The 18,013-nt window shown below is 54.1% G+C and overlaps 4 protein-coding genes across 4 annotated transcripts; 1 reads left to right on the forward strand and 3 right to left on the reverse strand.

The window, feature by feature from the left end:
* Nucleotides 1-719: 719 nt before the first annotated feature.
* ARCN1 (archain 1) lies at nucleotides 720-9,115 on the reverse strand. Its single transcript, XM_084495859.1, has 10 exons — nucleotides 8,997-9,115; nucleotides 7,515-7,778; nucleotides 6,615-6,794; nucleotides 6,172-6,377; nucleotides 5,637-5,798; nucleotides 4,739-4,904; nucleotides 3,311-3,458; nucleotides 2,869-2,977; nucleotides 2,530-2,734; nucleotides 720-2,292 (listed from the first exon to the last, which is right to left on the reverse strand). Exons 1-10 carry the CDS (start codon nucleotides 8,997-8,999, stop codon nucleotides 2,203-2,205), a joined length of 1,533 nt encoding a protein of 510 aa, XP_084351985.1. The 5' UTR covers nucleotides 9,000-9,115; the 3' UTR covers nucleotides 720-2,202.
* IFT46 (intraflagellar transport 46) lies at nucleotides 9,069-13,051 on the forward strand (the record flags this gene model as incomplete). The annotated part of the gene is made up of 10 exons (XM_084495671.1): nucleotides 9,069-9,479; nucleotides 9,560-9,666; nucleotides 9,850-9,924; nucleotides 10,032-10,125; nucleotides 10,571-10,699; nucleotides 11,005-11,126; nucleotides 11,587-11,653; nucleotides 11,929-11,989; nucleotides 12,306-12,391; nucleotides 12,716-13,051. 10 exons carry the CDS (start codon nucleotides 9,069-9,071, stop codon nucleotides 12,809-12,811), a joined length of 1,248 nt encoding a protein of 415 aa, XP_084351797.1. The 3' UTR covers nucleotides 12,812-13,051.
* A 471-nt stretch (nucleotides 13,052-13,522) lies between these two features.
* On the reverse strand, nucleotides 13,523-16,605 carry TMEM25 (transmembrane protein 25). The gene is given in 9 exon segments (XM_084495883.1): nucleotides 13,523-14,412; nucleotides 14,503-14,583; nucleotides 14,656-14,753; nucleotides 14,888-14,918; nucleotides 15,036-15,167; nucleotides 15,242-15,532; nucleotides 15,783-16,070; nucleotides 16,153-16,236; nucleotides 16,239-16,605. Coding segments are annotated over 9 exon segments (1,131 nt in total). The 5' UTR covers nucleotides 16,291-16,605; the 3' UTR covers nucleotides 13,523-14,338.
* A 42-nt stretch (nucleotides 16,606-16,647) lies between these two features.
* On the reverse strand, nucleotides 16,648-17,776 carry TTC36 (tetratricopeptide repeat domain 36). Its single transcript, XM_084495885.1, has 3 exons — nucleotides 17,624-17,776; nucleotides 17,186-17,374; nucleotides 16,648-17,108 (listed from the first exon to the last, which is right to left on the reverse strand). Exons 1-3 carry the CDS (start codon nucleotides 17,730-17,732, stop codon nucleotides 16,840-16,842), a joined length of 567 nt encoding a protein of 188 aa, XP_084352011.1. The 5' UTR covers nucleotides 17,733-17,776; the 3' UTR covers nucleotides 16,648-16,839.
* Nucleotides 17,777-18,013: the final 237 nt, after the last annotated feature.

An 18,013-nucleotide genomic window follows, 5' to 3' on the forward strand; every position in this document is an offset into this window, starting at 1 on the left:
CAGGGAACCCCAAAAATAACGCACGGTCCCCACACAGGGCAGGGGGGATGCTCCTGCCGCCCGTCCCACATGAGGAGGGGGCGCAGAGGCGGCGCTGCAGTTGCTGGGGCAACACAACGCACCCGGCAAAAACACCAGGAAAATCAGCTGCCAGACAGCTCCTGGGGGAGCCCAGGAATCCCGGCCGCACCCGCTGATCTCAGCGCTCCCGGGAAGTGCTCTGGCACCGCCGCGGTCCCCGGGGGCTTCGCACCTCCAAGGGCCGGGGATGCTGCGCACCGGGCACTGCCCTGAAGCAGCACAGGGAGGGCACGGCTCTGACTCCTGCCCTGTCCCCGCTGCTCCAGCTCATCCTCAGCCAGCTCTGCGGGGCCGGGCAGGCAGCTGGCCGGGAGCACTGAGCTCCAGGAGGCTCCTTAAGGCAGCACAAGCAGAGACTTCGTCCTCCGAGCACGACCACGGCAAACGAGGGATTCGCATCCCACGTCCCAGCTCGATTCCCTGGTTAAGGGCTGGCCCCATCCCACCCCCGCAGCCGTTTTGCAATGCCGGCTTTTCCTGCCCAAAGGGGTTTTCCAGCCATCCCCGGGCTCTGCCGTGGGAAACGGCCCACGGGGGGGCCCCGAAGAGCCCGGCAGAGCCCCCCCCAAGCACCGAGGCCGGGGCTCAGTGCCCTCCACACCCCCCCCCAGCCCAAGGCAGGCAGGAGAGGCTCAGCCTTCCTTTTATAATACTCTTTTATTTGATTAAAGAATTTGTATTCTTTGTATACACTGGAATGTGCTCTATTCCCTAGGCCATTATTGTACAGGGTTACAAAAACGGGGGGGGGGGGGGTGGGGTGCGGTTCTTCTTTAACGTTACCCTTAAACAAATTTAAGAAAAATGCTTCCTTGATGTTTGAACTCGACTCCATTTTAAAATCATACAGACAAGCAACTCTTGAACAGAACTGAATTAATAGGATTTGTCGTCTATTTCACTACAGAACAGGGTTTGCTTTCCCTCCCCCAGAACACATCACCTTCCCAGGGCAAGAATCAGGGTTTATTTCCTCACTGGCGCTGTTACCGGAGGAGAGACCGCTAACTTCTTTGGCAGAGGGCCCCACGGGAACCAACACACGCTTACTCTGACTGAAGCGCGCTCTCTGGAGCACGGTAAACGTGTTTTTAGGACTTGTGAGGACAGGACACCGTTGGAGTTTCACCTGCATGCTCAGCCCTTCCCTACAGCAGCAGCCGGGGAGCTCCCCTGCAGCCCTCAGGCTGTTGGGGCAGCAGCACTGCCAGCCAGGTGGTGAGCAGCCCCAAACCAAGCAGGCTGGGCGTACTTTGAGGGGAGCGCAGCTCTGTGGGATGAAATCAGTGATCCTACTCAGGCAGTCAGAGGAGGAACAGCGCTGGGACAGCAAGCACTACAGCTGGGTGCTGCTCACGCTCAGCATGCTCTCTGCAAACCACCATTCCCCTCTCCTCCATCACCACGCTGAGAAAGACCACTGGTTTTGGACAGATCCCAGCCCCACTCCCACTCTGACCCAGCCTCAATGAGAAAGGCCCAAAGGGCTTCTGGTGAGCCCAGGATGAAATCCACTGCTGTACGGTGGGGCTGGGTGGACAGCAAGGAACCGTGTGGGGGCAAAGAGAACTGAGCTGTGAGGCCCTCTTCCCCTACGCTCCTGTCAGTACCCCACCTTCGAAACAGAGATCAACTTGTTCCACTTGTGCCAGATGGAAAGGTCCAGAGAAGCACTGCGTCCTCGTGTGTTATCATCTTAATGCCTGTTTTCACCGTCAGAAGCAAGAGTTGAAGGCTGAGGAGAAATTAAAATGGCAGCACCACCAATGGAACAGCGTTTGATGATTAAAAAAGGAAGAGCGTGATGTCTGGCAGGCTCTGGGACTGAGCTCCGGTCGTCTTCATGAGGGAATGGGAAGTGTCAAAGCCAGGTTCTCTGCAGAGATCTCGTTCTTCTGCTAGCCAGTAAAAATCTGCCAAAGAAATTTGTAGCCTTTCCCCCCATGAACATGTCAATTCTCTGCCAAAAATGTCTGTGACCCAGGACACTGCAGATGGCAGGCAGAGCCATGTGTCTTAGCAGAGAGAGGGCTGCGGCATTCCAAACATTCAGAATAAACTTCGGCCTCTTTTTTTTTTTTTTAATTTAAAACTTTCCTTTGTGATTCCCCACAGCTGGCATTACAGGATTTCGTACTTGTCCACCACGAAGGTGGTTTCAGTAGAAAACCTTACAGGGCTGTTCCCATCTACCTGGGTCACTTTGGTAACCTGCGGAGATAACACACATTCAGTAGAGCATTTAACACCACTTCCCAACACAGCTTCCCAACTCTGACCATCTCAAAGAGGACAGAATCAACCCAGCACTTCTGAACACGTCAGTACTGTAAGAAAGATCTTAAAGATCTTTGTCCTGCGCCACAAATACAGCCGGACAGTCTAAGGGAAGCTACAGCACAGTCTGCCAGTATCCCCAGTAAGCGTAGCTCTACGCTGTGACCATACCTGTATGTTGCAATAGTTCTTTTTGGAGATGAAGGAGACTTGCACTGGAAAGAAGTCATTTGGCTGCCCTGCTATGCTGAACTCCAGGCTGCCACTCTTGTTTTTGGCATCTATCACAGGCAGGCACCACTCCAGGAGATTTCTCCGGCTGTCATGGCGATACTCGCCATCTATTTCCCCAATCACTGGGGCACCGACACCAGACCTACAGCAGGTAAAAAAAAGCTACGATGCCTTACTCGCACAGAGCTAAGGAAGTGAACAAACCCAAAAGGCAAAAGGAGCTGACAATACACAAAGGCACCTGTTAGCATTGCCCAGGCACGGAATGTTACTTACGGTAAAGGGATTGTGATGATCACATCGTTCAGTTCTAGGCTCTCCTCTTGCAACTCGTATTCAATGTTAACATCGCAGCTGTTCCCGCTTTCTGATGGCCAGCAGTTAACTGGGGGCAGAAAACCAGTATGCTGTACCACACAATCTTTCTGTGCAGAACAGGCTTGCAAAAGATGATGTACTTCAAAAAGCACCGTAAAATCATAACCTCATAACCAAGGAATTCCAACTTAAAGAAAAGCTTTTTGTTTTCTTTAAGAACATTACAGAAAATGGTCACTGGTAAGAACAGGTACTGTCCGATGGAAGACACGCAGATGTCTTCACCCCTTCACCCAGCACCTCACGATGTACCACGCTGTGGAGCCAGCCCAGCTGGCACAGATGAACATCAGCCCCTTCCAACCAAGCTCCTGCATGTCACGCACACCCTTGCACTCACTTGTCAATGGAATGAAGGACTCTTCCGTGGTCTGCAACCTCCACTTCAGCACGCCCACATCACTGTTAATAGGGAATGATTTCTCTGGGTTCTTCAAACCGATCTGCGACTCTGCAGTAAAAAGCTTTTTGTCCACATTTGGGTGAGTCTGAAACGGGAACGTAAGCCAAGGCTGTGTCAGCTACTGGAGTCATTTCAAGTATGAGGTGACAACCACATGTAGGTAATCCAGCTTCTAGTACGACAGCCCTACACATCCTCGAGTACTTTCCTCTGCAAAACATACCTTGCTGAGCAGTCTGGCTACAGCACATCTACTTATCAGCCTGGAATACTGTCCAGGCTGATCCACCAGGAAGAATCCACCCCACTAGCATTTTTAGTTGCCACTGCCCCAGATACTCCAGCAAGTCCTGGTATCTGGGGCAGCATCCTGGAGCTTACAGAACAACTCCTCTAAAAAAAATATCTTAATTTAAAAAATTTTCATTTTTCTCGAGGAAGAAATAACCTCCTAAAGCATTTCAGCCTCGTGCTGTTGGAAAGAACGCTATCAAACCACAAAAATACTACTTCTATCAGCAACCTTTGTGTAAATATATATATATGGCAGCAGCCAAACTCAATGCAAATATTCTCTCATTGCAATGGCAAATGAGAGCATCTTTTTAAAAGCAAAGAATTTTTCTAAGTTAATATTCAAGTTACACTGGAAAGACAGGAGTCAACACTGGGTTTGATTTAGTCTTTCAACTCAAGCAGCACATGTGGGAGCGTTGTTCAACTTTTTAATGAGATGTGTCGCTAAGGAACCTACTACTGGATAAGTAGACATGCAGACAGACAACTATAGATAAGCTCTTAGCAACGAAGAGAAGGGAGCAATAGAGCGTATCAAAACACCAAAACATCCAGCACTGAACAAGATAACAATAATACAAAGGACAAAAAGGAAAGATGTTTCTCCAAGAATCTTCTTACACCATAATCCAGGGCTTCAGCAATTGTGTCAGATACAGCAGTGTAAGGACACAAGTGACCCAAGAAGAAATAAACTTTCTAGATAATAAATTTTCTTCATTGGCACAGTAACTTGACTGGAGAACTCCTGTTCAACTACAGCTCAAATCACGTAATAAGCACCAAGCAACTCATCAGGCTGCTGCAAAGTTCACGTGGAATCAGATGGCATGCCAACATGCTTCGCTGGACAGATAAGGCTCTGAAGGCAGGAGGATAAGCGTAGGAGACCAGATCTCCCAAGTGAACTTCAAACTTTTGACCGTGAGCTAGCCCTGCATTTATGCTACAGTCATGTCTCGTGTGACTACTTCCATTTTCAACATGTTTGCTGAAAAGGCTCAGACAATACTTTGCCCCAGAGAACAGCAAAAGGCTGTTCGACAGCACGAACACCAAACACTTTACCTGTAACTGCACTCCCCTCTTGTCTTCATTTTCTACGTGCAGGCGAATCCGTGCAAATTTTTCATCAGAGATGTGCAGCATGATCATGCCATGCAGCTCCATATTCTGCAACCCTCCATCACGGCCACAAGTCAAGGAAATTTTCTCCTCTATTTTCATGTGCACACTGGACACAAAAAACAAGTATCTCAAGTCCTACACTTGGCATCTAACAGGCAAGGTGAAAAATTAAGTGTTCGGCCAGGAGAGGCTATATGCAACGAGCAGGTGCTACAACGAGAGTGAGGGTCCCAAACAGAACGACACTGGCAGCGTAACAGATACATGCACTAATGATGCTCCAACACGTTAACTCAGGGGCACAAAGATCCATGGATACCAGTCCAAAAACACAGAAACCCACATGATAAACAGTGATACAGCACCTTGAGATGCTGTTCACTCAAAATCCCGCTAGCACAGCTCAGCAGAAAAAGGTTCTGATCTGCTACCTGTAAAACAAACTCTGAGTACGTGTATCCTAAGCTGCAACAGGACAGGAACTATTTGTGTCGGGGTCACAGGAAAAATGGCAGCTACTTTAACTCGTTTGAAGGCAAAATGCTGCATGAGACGCATTCCAGAAGGCACAGAAAATTCCCAATCTCAGCTTGGGTACAGAGGAGGTACATCCATTTTAGCTAAGACAATTTCTAATCAAATAAGCTATCTTTTGTTGCTGTGCTTTCCCAGATTTTACCTTTCATCTTTCAAAATCGGAAGGCTAGATGAGCACACTGGCCTTCAACGGCAGGAAAAAGCCTGTTCTGAAAACTAAAGAGGAAGACAGCTCACAAAGCAACACGTGGATCAGACAGAGTAGTATGAAGACTGCTTCCAGAGCAAGGATAATACCTACCTCTCCATGTTAATGGGCGGTGCAAGAACTTTGGCTGCTTCTGTAGAGCGTTTGCCTACAGAAGTCATGATATTTTCTCCTTCTGATTTCAGTTTGTCCACGAAGTTATCCACCTCCTTCCCTTTAGCTCCAAGTTTCAGAGCTTTGCTAGGACCTGAAGGCCTAAACACAACGCACAGACATATTCAAGTCACATTCGTGGCAACAGTTTCATTCCTCCTCAGTCCCATCTTCAAGTGTTGTACCTTGGCTATCCCAACAATTTAATATTCACCTCTGTAACTTTTTTTGGGGGGAGAACATGTACAAAAGAGAAGATCACTGCAGAAGAGCAGCGCCAACCTGGTGAGCACTAGCAGACCCCAACAGCACCCAGGCCATAGGTGAATGCTCCCTCACTTACCCACGTCTACCAGCTATTTTAGCACCTGTTCATCCACGAAGACTCAAGAGGAAGGCAACTGAAACCCTTTGGGCGTGTGGTTTTCAGACAGTGCTGATTCCAAGGAACATCTGCTGCCCACTGCACACTCACCTGGAAGGCGCTGGTGCCACTTTGGGCTTCTCCGTTTCAATGATGGTTTCTGTGATCATTGCTGCCGTTGTGCCCCCAGACACAGCTGAACTGCCAAAGCCACCAAAACCGGGTGCCTTTTTGCCCTGTCTCTCGGCATCCCTTCTAGCCTGCTGCAATTCCTTCGCTTTACGGCGCATCTCAGCTTTTGCTTCACGTTCCTGAGTCTGAAGTAAAAGACAAAAGGCTGGTAAAGGCTTTGCAACCTCAATCTTACTCTGTGTAGCAACTAACACTAAGTATGATTTCTTATCAACCTTTTTTGAAGGAATAGGAAACAGGCATTTAGTTTACAGAAAACCTAAATAATTTTAAAATCCTGATCAAACTGGAGTAACATCTTCACATAAAAAGCATCACGTTCCAGAGTACCTCGTGCCAAACTCAAAATTATTTCCACTCACCTCTCGGACGGCTCGGAACACCTTTTCTTCATGCGAGTCCATCTCAGTGAAGGTCCGAATTTGGGCCAAGTTTACGTTCTCACGGTAGCCCAGGGCAACGATTTCATCAAAGGCAAAAATCAGGTCAAAACAGTGTTCAGAGATCTCATTCTCCTCCAAGGCTCGACAATATTCAGGGATCTAATTCGGGAAAAACATTTAAAAGGAGCATTCATATAAACAGACAGACATAACTTCCAGCACTGTCTTTCTGCTGTTCCCAGACTTCACAGTTGTGCTAGACCCTCCGCAGAAGTAGCACATCACTGAGCTGCCTTTCATTCCTTTACACTGTTGATAAACAACAAGATGAGGTTTTGCGATTGTCAGTTTCTCCTCAACTAAAATATTTATGCAATCTTTTAACTTAGTTCTAACTTTGTAACTCAGAAGAACATAAACAAGCAAACACTAGTTAACTTCCTGAAGATCCTTTGGTTGCATCAGACAGAAATAGATTATAAAGTTAATATAATGACAATCGCAAAAACTCATTACTTAGAAATGTATTTAGAGTACTGCTACGCTTCTCAAGCGCATTCTGTAAAGCCACAGTATGTTTAGAGAAAAATATAACTGTTATCTTAAGAATACAGCCAATGTTTTACATTAAATTTGTAACTTCATCCCTTTGGTCTCACCAGTTAACGGGCAGCCATGGGTTTCTTACATATAGTTCAAAAATACCGCAGAAACTTCAAAGCTTAACTGTGCCCCGGGTCAAGAACAGGCTCTAGAAAATCTTGGTGGTAGCTGGAGGCAGACGGTACTTCAGCTCACCAACAGCCTCCCTTATAACAGCGCTGTTTCAGGCTACAGACATGAACTTTGCAGTGAATAACCCGAAGCGTAGATCCTTACCACTCTAGAGAAAAGTCGGAGTGTTTCCAGGTCTTCCAGGATATTGCTGTTTTTGGTGGTGATCAGCACCATGTAGAGCTTCTCCATCGGCTGATACACGTACCGCACGCTCTCTGTCTCCACAAAGGTGTGCTGCTTCCCGGTGTTCATCAGTTTGGGGAAAGCCGCCAGCAGCCCCTCGATGCGGGTCCGGGTCATCTCCACGAACTGCCGCGAGACAATGGCCTTCCCCGCCTTCGTGCAGACGGCGGCCGCCAACAGCACCTGTGGAGAATGCAGACGGGGGTTTGCTGTGCCAGTCCTGGACACAGCATCATAGGTGCAAAGAAAGGTCAGATCTAGCTGGCAGTGATCTTCCACACTGAGCTGATTTTCCTGCACTGGGGTCTTTTGTGTCTTTCTATGACTAGCGCCAAGAATTTACCTATGTGCTATGTGGAATCAAAGCTCTTGGTCCTCCAGTCAGGCAGACAGAGTCAACCAACCCATTGCTCTATACACAGAGCATGACAAAACCCCAAAAGTGCTTTAGGCAAGGTCTAGGTTACGGCATTTTCTGTTAGCTCAGACCCAGCATAAAACTTACATTGAATCCCAGAATGTTTTCAAGTGTGACATTCCTTCCCGATGCCACGTTTACAGCCAAGGTGGGTTAATAAAACCTTGAGAGCTAGATTAATTACAGCACATGGATGACTCTCGTGGGCATTTCACAGATGCTATCGTACCAACAATAAAAAGGCAATAAGGCGACTGCTAATTTACTTTTTCTTATTTTCTCTACCTAGACTCCTTCCTGAAACTCCTCTCAAGGATTAGTTTCTTAATTAACTGTGCCAAGGTAGGACGGTTTCTGCAGCTGAAGTCTTTGAGCTCCCCAGCCGTTTTCATTCACAGTACAGTGAGAGCAGCACCAACAACTCCCAGCTGCAGGTGGATTTCCAGCACCACCTCGAACCCAGCCAACAGGCGGCCGAGCAACGCAGCCAGGCACCCTGGCAGAACTCTTTGCGTGTTGCCTGCACAGCCCTAGGCCCCTGCAGCTTGACAGCTCAGGGACAAACCGATCTGTAAGAAAAGCGCCCAGAAATCCACCTCCTCTTTCTGAAACCTCTCCACACATTACCGGGGGCAGCGCCTCACCGCAGATAACGCCCCCAGCCCCAAAACCACCTCAGCGGGACAAAGGCGGCGGCCGCAGGCTCCCTGTACCGGGGCAGGACCCCGAGGAGGGCCCCGCAGCCCCCGAGGGCAGCTCGGAGGCAGGACGAGCCCCCGCCACCCGGCCCCAGCCCCCGGGCCGCTGAGGGGGCAGCGGGAGCCCCGCGGCCCCGTCAGGCACCACACAGGGCCCGGGGCAGGCCGCGCTGCCTGGCGGGCGGCGCCGAGCTCCGGGCCAGGCCCCTCACACCAACGAAGGCTCCGGGCACGACCAGGAGGCGACCCCCGAGCACTGAGGGCGGCGTTGGGGCTCGCCCTTACCATGGCGGCGGCGGCGCTGGGCTCGGCGCTCGCTCCCTCGGCGCTCGGCGTCCCCTCAGGCAGCCCCACAAGATGGCGGCGCCGAGCCACGTCCCCAGCCGGAAGCGGCGCGGGCGGGGCGGGGCGGGGCGGGGCGGGGCGGGGCTGGAGGACCGGGAGCGCGGCCGCGCCGCAGGGAGCTGCGGGCGCCCCCCTGCAATTCCCACCTCTGCCTGCAGGGGGCGCTGTGAGGGGCGCTGTGGGGGGCGCTCTAGGCGGCTGGCGACCAGCGAGGCTGTTGCCATGGCGACGGCGGGGGGCGCCCCAGTAGGGCGGCGGGCGGCGGCGGCGGCGGGGGGCAGCGGGGCCGGGCCGCGCTCCGCCGCCCAGCACCGGGTGCTGGAGAACCGGCCGTACGACGAGAGCCTCGAGCTGCCCGCGAGCGATGAAGCCGGCAGCCCCAGCCCCCCGAGGGGCTCGGCCGGAGGTGTCCCGGACGGTGAGGTAGGCGCGGGGGCGGCCCGGTAAGGCCCCGGCCCTGTGGGGGCGGCCCGGTAAAAGGCCTCGTCCCTCCGGCCCGGCAGGACGCGGGGACACGGCCCGGCCTCAGCGAGGATGAGGAGGACTCGGAGGAGTCGTCAGGGAGCGACTCGGAGGACGATTCGGAGGAGCACGGAGCCCCCCCGGGCGGGTGAGCCTAAAACTGAATAAATCGGAATAAATCACTTGGATGGGTGAGGCTAAAACCGAATAAATCCCGGTCCTGCCGAGCCCCGTTATGCTGGAGAGGCAACGGGGGCGGCTGAGAGGAGCCCTGCTTGTACAAAAACCCCTCCAAATTAATCTTTGCCTGAATGTCTCTTCCTCCCTTTAGTGACTACAACCTAGCCGAGTGTGACTACCTGCAAGTGTCGCCCGAAATTAAGGAACTCTTCGAGTACATCAGGAGGTGAGCTGAAGGATTTGGAGCCAGCTCTTGGCTCTCCTTTGTGCCAAGGGTAAGTGTGGCAGGAAAGGTGTCGCCCGCTGTGCAACGCTGCTTGTTTTTTCCTTCAGGTACGCTCCAAAAACAATAAACATTGAGTACAAGCTGCTGCCTTTTATTCCAGACTTTATTCCTGCTGTTGGAGACATCGATGCGTTCCTCAAGGTACGGTATTTTCAGGTGCCTCCTGCCACACCGGCTGAAACCCAAGGTGACAGCAGGGTGAGACTGGCGGTCAGGCTGTGCAGCCACGAGCTCAGCCAGAGCATCCTTGCAGCAGCGAGGGATCCTCGCCCTGCGCTGCAGGACAGAGTGTTACAGACACCTAGGAGATGGCACTTAGTGACACTGGGAACTGGCTGGTCACTTTGCTGACCCCCCACATGGTGTAGATGTAATTTAAGGTGAGAGCTGCCTTCTTTGGGCAATACGTTGTACATTTCAGGTACCACTGTGCTAACAACTCCTATTTTCTCTTCTGTCAGAGCAGCATGCCTACCAGTTCCTTTTAGAGTCTGAATTTTAAACCATGGGGAGGCTCTTTACAAAACAGCTCCAGCATCCCCTGCTCTGGGCTCCCATGGGGAACACATTCTGTGTTTACCTGCAGGTCCCACGTCCAGATGGCAAGCCTGATAACCTCGGCTTACTGGTCCTCGATGAGCCGTCAACGAAGCAGTCAGATCCCACAGTGCTTTCTCTTTGGCTAACAGAGAATTCCAAACAGCACAACATCACCGTGAGTCATGGAGACAGAGGGGATGTTTACTGCTCACTGGCTAGATCAAAATCGGTGCACTTTACTCTCACTTTTGTAACATATATATATTTTTCTTTTGGTTGTCACTACCTGGTTTTACTCAGTGTTTTGTTTCCCAGCTGCTTTTCTGTCTGCAGAAATCAGTTGGTGTAGTGCAACTAGGAAAGAGAAGATGTGGTTAATCAGGGGCAAACACAGGGTTTGCAAAAAAAAAAAAAAAACACACAAAAAAACAAAGCAAAACAAAACACAAAGTACTTCCAGGTTTATATTTTTGTTTCTAGCAGCAGATAAAAGTGAAGAGTGTGGAAAATGCAGAAAAGAACCCCAAAGCCATTGACAGCTGGATTGAAAGTATCAGCGAACTGCACCGCTGCAAACCTCCGGCCACTGTCCACTATACCCGGTGAGCCATTTTATCAGCAGACCTCTTTCCTTCTTGGTACTTCTCTTTCCCTACATAGTAGGGAAACTTCAAGTAGCTTACAGCTATCACTCACCACTTTCAATTCCTTGCAAGCAGTAACTCTGTGAAAGAAGAAACTCTGAACAAGTCAGGGGAGGCGAGACTTACCCTGACCAAGTACTGAACTGGGTCTCAGCTGCTGTGGCACCTCCTTCTGCCCAGACACCCAGTTCAGAACAGCCCAGTCACTAAAGGAAGCAATGTTTCCAGCATCTTCCTTCAGCCATAGTGCTAAGCACAAATTTAAAGCTTAACCTTGTTTCAATGAATAAAAATGTCCAAATGGGCACTTCAAGTGGAGTCTGTCTCATTCAGAGCAATCTGGCAGTAGGAAGCCAGTTCAGTTTCTTGCATGTAATCCTAATTTTCTGGTTTTTGTTTTTTTTTCCTTACCTTGCAGGCCCATGCCTGACATAGAGACCCTCATGCAGGAGTGGTCACCAGAATTTGAGGAGCTCTTGGGAAAGGTATGATACACAAGTGCTAGGTCATTAGCTCAGGGCATGGCATTAGAAACGATCTAACTTGAAACCTGGGTTTCTCTTCTACTTCGACCACATTTACTTCATCCTTCTTGGTTGAGGTTAGTTCCTCACTTAACATTTCTCTCTCAGCAGAAGGCAGGTGAGCAGCCTGAATGCTTAGCTGCTGCCCAGGTAGCCTCTGTGCTAGGTCCAAGATTAGCACATGCTCTCAGGCCCTTGCTATTTGAGAACAGAACTAACACCCCCTTCTATTCCAGGTGGGCCTCCCAACTGCAGAGATGAACTGTGACCTGGCTGAATACGTTGACATGATATGTGGTAAGCAGAGGGGAGGTAAGACCCTTTCTTACCCTCACTTAAAGGCAGCTGATTAGTCCTAGCCCAGGAACTGCCAACAAATGGAAACATTCAACTTTGACAGACACAGAGGTAACAACATTATCTTAGGCTGCTCCAAAGAGGATATTCTGTCTGTCTGTTAACTCCTCCTCGTTCCATGAGCTTGGGTTTTGTCTGCTCTGCTCAGCCAGATGAGAGTGAGCAGTTAACTTTCTTCTCTTCCAAGAGCCTAGGCAGCGCTCTGTGCAGGGTGGTGTAGTCCGTTTGCTCTCATGCACTTCTGCTCTTCTTTTAGCCATTCTGGACATCCCCGTGTACAAGAGTCGGATCCAGCCTCTGCACGTGCTTTTCTCGCTCTACTCAGAGTTCAAGAACTCACAGGTAAGCAACCCCAGCCAGGCACTGGTCTCTCAGGGGAAGCATTACAAAGCTTGTGCCCTTAAAGTTGGTCCTGCTGTTGTGTGTTTGTGAAGAGCGAGTAGACTATCCTAAAAGAGTCCAAAGAACATTTTCTAAGCTTCGCATTTCCCTAGTAGCTCAAACTACTGAGCACAGACAGCATGGTTAGAGCAGGGCTTGCGCAAGCCTCTGGCTTGCTGCTGAGCACACAGCTCACACGGTGCTAAAGTGGCTTGTGTTTTCAGCTACACCCATGCTCTAATTAACGAGTCTCATCTTTGCACTAATGCATTGTTTCTCCTGCAGCATTTCAAGCCTATGGCTGAAGGGAAGAAGGCTAGGAGCTCTCCGTCCAACACACCCTCACAAGGAGCAGAAGTGGAAGTATTGAGCTTCACGTGAAGCTTTGCGTTAAACCTTCATCTCTTGGATCGAGATCTGCTGCTGGACATAGAGATTTGACCAAAGCAATGCGTGAAGCAACGCAACATTTCAGAAGCATCCCTTATTTTATAGATAGTGCAGAGCTGTTTTGCATTCATAGAGTAGATTTTGAGTCTTCACGTTTATAGCAGATGCTAATACCTCCATTTTGACTTGTTTCCACGGAGTACAGCATTAAACTCTATTCCAAATGACAAACTGTGCCACTGATGCTGAACTGAGGCTTGCAGAGTGTAACACTGCAGCATGTAGGAATAAATTCCATGCTCTGACACAAAACTTCGATCTACCCCGTGCGTTCCAAGGTCTGATGCACTCTGGGGGTCTTGAGTCTCCTCTTCCCTTTACTGTAGAGCCACTTTTTCTGTTTTCTGTGCCCTTTGCTGCTGCCAGCAGTGTCATTGCTTCCTTTCTGCTGCTTGTATGGAAGGAATTGAGGAAAACCAGAGGAGCCCATGGGTGGGGGTGCTCTTTGCTTACCTCTCACTGCGTGCAGATGATGGAGGGGGTGAAACAGGGTGTGTTTGCCATGGACCCCAGGTGGGTGACAAGCCGATGAGGTCAGTACATAAAAATTTAGAGGAGTTTGTACATTTGTTGCTCCCGCTGGCTGTCTTAATGGAGTTCAGCAAAGAAAAAGAGGAGAAATAACCAGTGCAGCACCACACAGACACTTAAGTTGAGTTTATTGCTGTTGGGATGACTCCGCTCAGCCCCTGCCATGCTGGCTGCCCTCACCTGTCCCCGATCCAGCAGGGATGGACAGGTTTGTAAAGCAAGCAGGCCCTGAGTCTGCTAAATGAAGGCCAGTACCTGGCCTTACTTGGGGAGGAATCACAGCACGAGCAGCTTGACAGAATCTTTTTAAAAAGCTTTGATGCATTTTGCTTGTAACAGGTAAAAACATGCTGTTCTGTTTGCAGGGAGCCACATCAGCTCCTCCAGGGTCAGAGCCCGGAGCACAGGTCCTGCTGCCGCACTTCCTGGCCTGCTGACACACAGGGAGCCCTCGTGGTTCTGTTTCTCACCATATTTCTTCCAGAGCAGTGGCACCACAGGGCAGGAGCACCCTGCTTGCAGCTGGCATTTCCAGCCTGTCCTGCTCTCGGGTGCCTTTCCCTGTCCCAGCCCCCAGGAAAGGGAGTGTCCCTTGCCTCGGGTGACAGCTGCCAGCTGGCTGTGCCCAGCCCATGCCCGTTGTCCCAGGGTGGCACCTGGTACTTAGCATGTCGAGCCTGAGGTTTGCTGGGCAATTAAGCCCCAACAGCAGGCAAAACACTTTGCACTGGATGTCAGCTACCTGCCAATAGCCAGAAAAATCAGGATCTGGTATTTGAAGGAGTCCTCAAAGGTCTGAGGGCAGACGAGTGAGGCAGACGGGTTGGTTTCGAAGCATTGTGGTGTTGTTCTTTCCCCTCTGAAGCACAGGCGCCGGTCACAGGGGGAGCTGGGGTCCTGGGGAGGCTCAGCCCGTCGTGATGCACCTCACAGCCAGATCTCATCACTGCTCATACTGGGAACTTTGTAGATGCGCCAGGCCATCGGGAATGGGACCAAACCTGCAGGACAGAAAGAGCTCATGGCCACCACCTTCCCGGGCAGCCGCAGAGCCCAGCGTCTCTGCAGCACGGCTTTCCTGGGCTGCTCACCCGTCTGCGCTCCCTCACTGAGCACAAGGGGGTTCTGCAGAGTCCGCTGCCCTCCCTTGGCTTCCACATCCCCAGGGTCGGCTGCGGGAGAAGAAAGGGGACGGAGCAGGAGCTTCTCAGCCCAGGTGGGGTCCAGGTGCCTCGCTGCTTTACCTCTGTCCTCCTGCATGAGCTCTCCAAGGCGTAGGTTAGGTGGCAGGGACCTGTTCTCCCGGGGCAGGCAGGTGCTCGGGGTCTGCGTGTGCTTGGTCCTGCTGTGACGGGGGTGCCGGCTGAGCTGGCTGTGGCACCGTTCCCACACGAAGCTCGCTCCCAGCCAGCGCAGGGGGTGCTGCGAAACGAGGCACTTCTTGCTCCGAGGGGAGGCAGGGAAACCAGGGCTTACCTGGGAGGCAGCGACGCAGATCCAGGGAGTCCTGCGGGAGGGAGGGTGTCAGGGATACCCACATCCAGGGCTCCTGGACCCTGCGGGGGCTGAGCTGCAGGCCCCCACCACCTCCCTGCCCCAGGGCTCCCTCCTGCTTGGCTCTTACCTGGTGCTGGCTTGGCTCGGCGGCACGCCAGGCAGGCAGCGAGGGAGCCCAAGCCAAGCAGGGCGCTCAGGGCCAGGGCTGAGCCCACAGCAACGCCCAGGAGGGGCAGCTCCACGTGGGCATCCAGCAAACCTGCGTGAGCAGCGCGGCTCCCTCAGTACCCCTGGGTCGCCCTGAGCTCTGGCACCTACCCCTGCGGCACCTACCTGGAGGCAGGAGGGAGGCAGTGGTGACGCCCAGGCTGTTGGCAGCACTGACCGAGAGGTTGGTGGCTGCGCTGCCGAGGTGCACGTGGAGAGAGTGGTTGGCCAGCCCCGGGTAGTGCTTGGTGTCCAGGAGAAGGAATTCGGATGCGTTGGCCACTACGTGCCCGTCCTGGTCCACCCAGGTGATGCTGGCCGGCGGGTTGGCTTGCACCAGCACAAAGAGCAGCAGGAGGAGCCCGGCGTCATCCACCGCCTCATAGCGGGCATCTGCGCGCAGGATCTCCGGCTTATCTGGGCAGCAAACACAGGCAGTGAGACAGGAGGGAGGCACAGGGGACAGCTGGGGCAGGGAGGCAGCACAGGTACGAGGAGGATTTGCTGCTCAGAAGGGGCTGGGAGCACTCGGCTGTTGTTGCACAGCACCAAGGAGACGCTCCCCTGCTACTACTGGGGCAGATCCATGGCCTGCTCTGCTCTGGGCACCCTCCCAGTGCCTCCAGCCAGCGGTGCCAGCAGGACCAGTGCCTCAGGCCTTACATACACTGCACGTCGAGGAGCACGGATGCGTTGGCGGTGGCACCGGAGGCCGGGTGGGTCACGGAGCAGTTGAGCTCGCGATCCGCACGCCGGGCGGTGATGGTGAGCGTGCTGCCGGCCGTGCCCGCTGCCGAGCAGTTTGCCTCCTGCCTCCGGCCATCGAGGTACCAGGTGAGCACGGAGCCAGGGGCTGCCCGCGGGGCCCGGCAGGTGAAGGCTCGCCTCTCCTCCTCCCGCAGCGTGCACGAGGCCAGCGGCCGCCCGTTGATGGTGGGGCCCGGCTCCCTCAGCCCTGCTGGAGCACCCAGAGCACGTCAGAGCTGCGGGGGGGCTCCCAGCACCCAGTGCCGTGCCAGACCCCACCAGGACCTCACCTGCCAGGCAGAGCACCGGGAAGCCGAGCAGCAGCAGCGGGGCGAGGGCAGCCCCTGGGCAGCCCCTGAGGCTCCCCATGGCAGCCGGCCGGGCTCGGTGCTAGGGGAGAGGCAGGAGGAGCAGGGCCACGGGCACATCCCGTGTCAGCCGGGCGTGCGGTGCGGCTGGAGGATGCAACCAGGCCGCCCCTGCCTGCAGCTCTGCTGCTGCTGCGCCCTGCCTGTCCTGCAGCGCGGCGCCTGGGCACGCAGGCGCGATCGCGGCCCCGAGCGTCCCTGCTTCAGCTGTGCCTCTGAGCAGGGGCAGCCGCTGTGGCTGCGGGGTCACAGCCACTGTAGAACGGCAGCCGGAGGAGCAAGGGCCAGGCACCCCCACGCCCCCAGCTCTTTGTTTTGAGGGGGGCTCAGCCCCTTTGGCCCAGCCTGGCGCTGAGCTGCGCAGGGCAGCGGGGCCGGGTGTGACGCCGCAAGCACCGACAACGCCGCAGCCAGAGCCCTGCTGGGCAGACAGCCAGGTTTTATTTGGGGCGGAACAGAGCTGAGACAAAGCCGGAGCGCAGGAAGCTTTCCTCAGGGCACCCTGGGGTCAGACGGGCTGAGTGCTGCTGCCTCCACCAGGCTTCAAACCTCCTGGGGGCTCAGAGGCAGCAGGATGAAGGGGAGGGGGGGGCTCCGGCGGCTGCAGCCTCAGTCGCTGCCGGCGCTGTTGGGGTTGCGCAGCCGCCCCAGCATCTCACAGAGCATCTGGTTGCAGAGGGCCGAGTAGGGGTTGAGCAGCACCAGCTGCTGCCGGGCGAACGCGCTGCCCAGGCGGGCCGCACGCTGGAAGTCGCGCCGGGCGTCCTCATCGCGGGCCTGCAGCCGGCGGATCAGCCCCCGCTGCACGAAGCTCTGGCAGGCGGCGCGGCCGCAGCCCCTGGCCAGGTGGATGGCGGTGTCGAGGTCCCGCAGGGCACCTGGACAAGGCAAAAAGGTGGTGGGGAGCTTGGGGAGTCCGGTGCTTTGCCCCACTGCCTGGCCCCGTAGCCCTTACCTGCCACGTCCCCCTTGAGGCGCAGGGCCTGGGCACGGTTGTTGTATCCCGAGGCGCGCCCGGGGAGCAGGCGGATGGCCTCGTTGAAGCGTTCCAGGGCGGTGCTCACGTCTCCAGATTCAGCGGCAGAAACCCCCTGCAGCTCCAGGTCCCGGACCTGCTCCAGCAGCTCGGGCGCAAAAGTCTCCTCTGCGTGGTGACAAAGGCAGCATCCCTCAGCCTGTGCTCCACAGCGGGCAGGCGCCAGCAGCGGGGTTGTGAGCACCCAGTGCCCTCCCCTCCATCCCCAGGTACCTGTCCCAGGCCCCCAAATCCAGCCCCAGGGAGGCAGAGCGGACCCCAAACCACCCCCGGGTGGCAGCCCAGCAGGAGGGAGAGGGGCTGCTCCTCTGCTCATGGGAAGCAACCCGCAGGAACCTGGAGCTGCTTCTGCCTCACCTTCCTCCTGGACATCCTCCTCCTCCTCATCCAGTCCAGGGATGTCCCCAAACGGAGTGCTGGGGTTGAAAATGGTCTGCAGGATGGCTCTGTCGTTAGCGGTGGCCATGGTGCTGCGTGCGTGGGTGGCAGGGCTGGAGGCCAGCTGCTGGCGGGTTAATGTTCACCCCACTGGCACCGCTCGCCCATCCCCATCCTATCCCAGCCCGGCCGCTGGGCTCCTCCACCCCCCAACCCAGCCAATTCCCCCAGGGAGCAGCCAGGCTGCAGACACTCGCTCTGCCATCCCCATCCTCCTCGGCGTGGTGTTTTGCACCCCTCCTGACCCTGGCTGAGGGCTCTGGTCAAGCAGCTGGGGCACGCGGGCAGAGCGCCGAAGCGCACGGGGGA

Source organism: Aythya ferina (genome assembly GCF_964211825.1).
Source record: "Aythya ferina genome assembly, chromosome: 22".
In the NCBI taxonomy this organism is placed as follows: Eukaryota; Metazoa; Chordata; class Aves; order Anseriformes; family Anatidae; genus Aythya; species Aythya ferina.

Excerpts from the sequence above, each read along its gene's own strand:
- ARCN1 (XM_084495859.1), bottom strand. Across the intron at positions 2,978-3,310 it reads GTCCTTCATTCCATTGACAA|TTAACTGCTGGCCATCAGAA; the intron begins GTGAGTGCAAGG and ends TTCTGCCCCCAG. Across the intron at positions 2,293-2,529 it reads AGAACTATTGCAACATACAG|GTTACCAAAGTGACCCAGGT; the intron begins GTATGGTCACAG and ends TTATCTCCGCAG.
- TTC36 (XM_084495885.1), bottom strand. The coding sequence starts at position 17,732 with ATGGCCACCGCTAACGACAGAGCCATCCTGCAGACCATTTTCAACCCC. Across the intron at positions 17,375-17,623 it reads GGAGGATGTCCAGGAGGAAG|AGGAGACTTTTGCGCCCGAG; the intron begins GTGAGGCAGAAG and ends GTCACCACGCAG. Across the intron at positions 17,109-17,185 it reads CCTCAAGGGGGACGTGGCAG|GTGCCCTGCGGGACCTCGAC; the intron begins GTAAGGGCTACG and ends TGCCTTGTCCAG.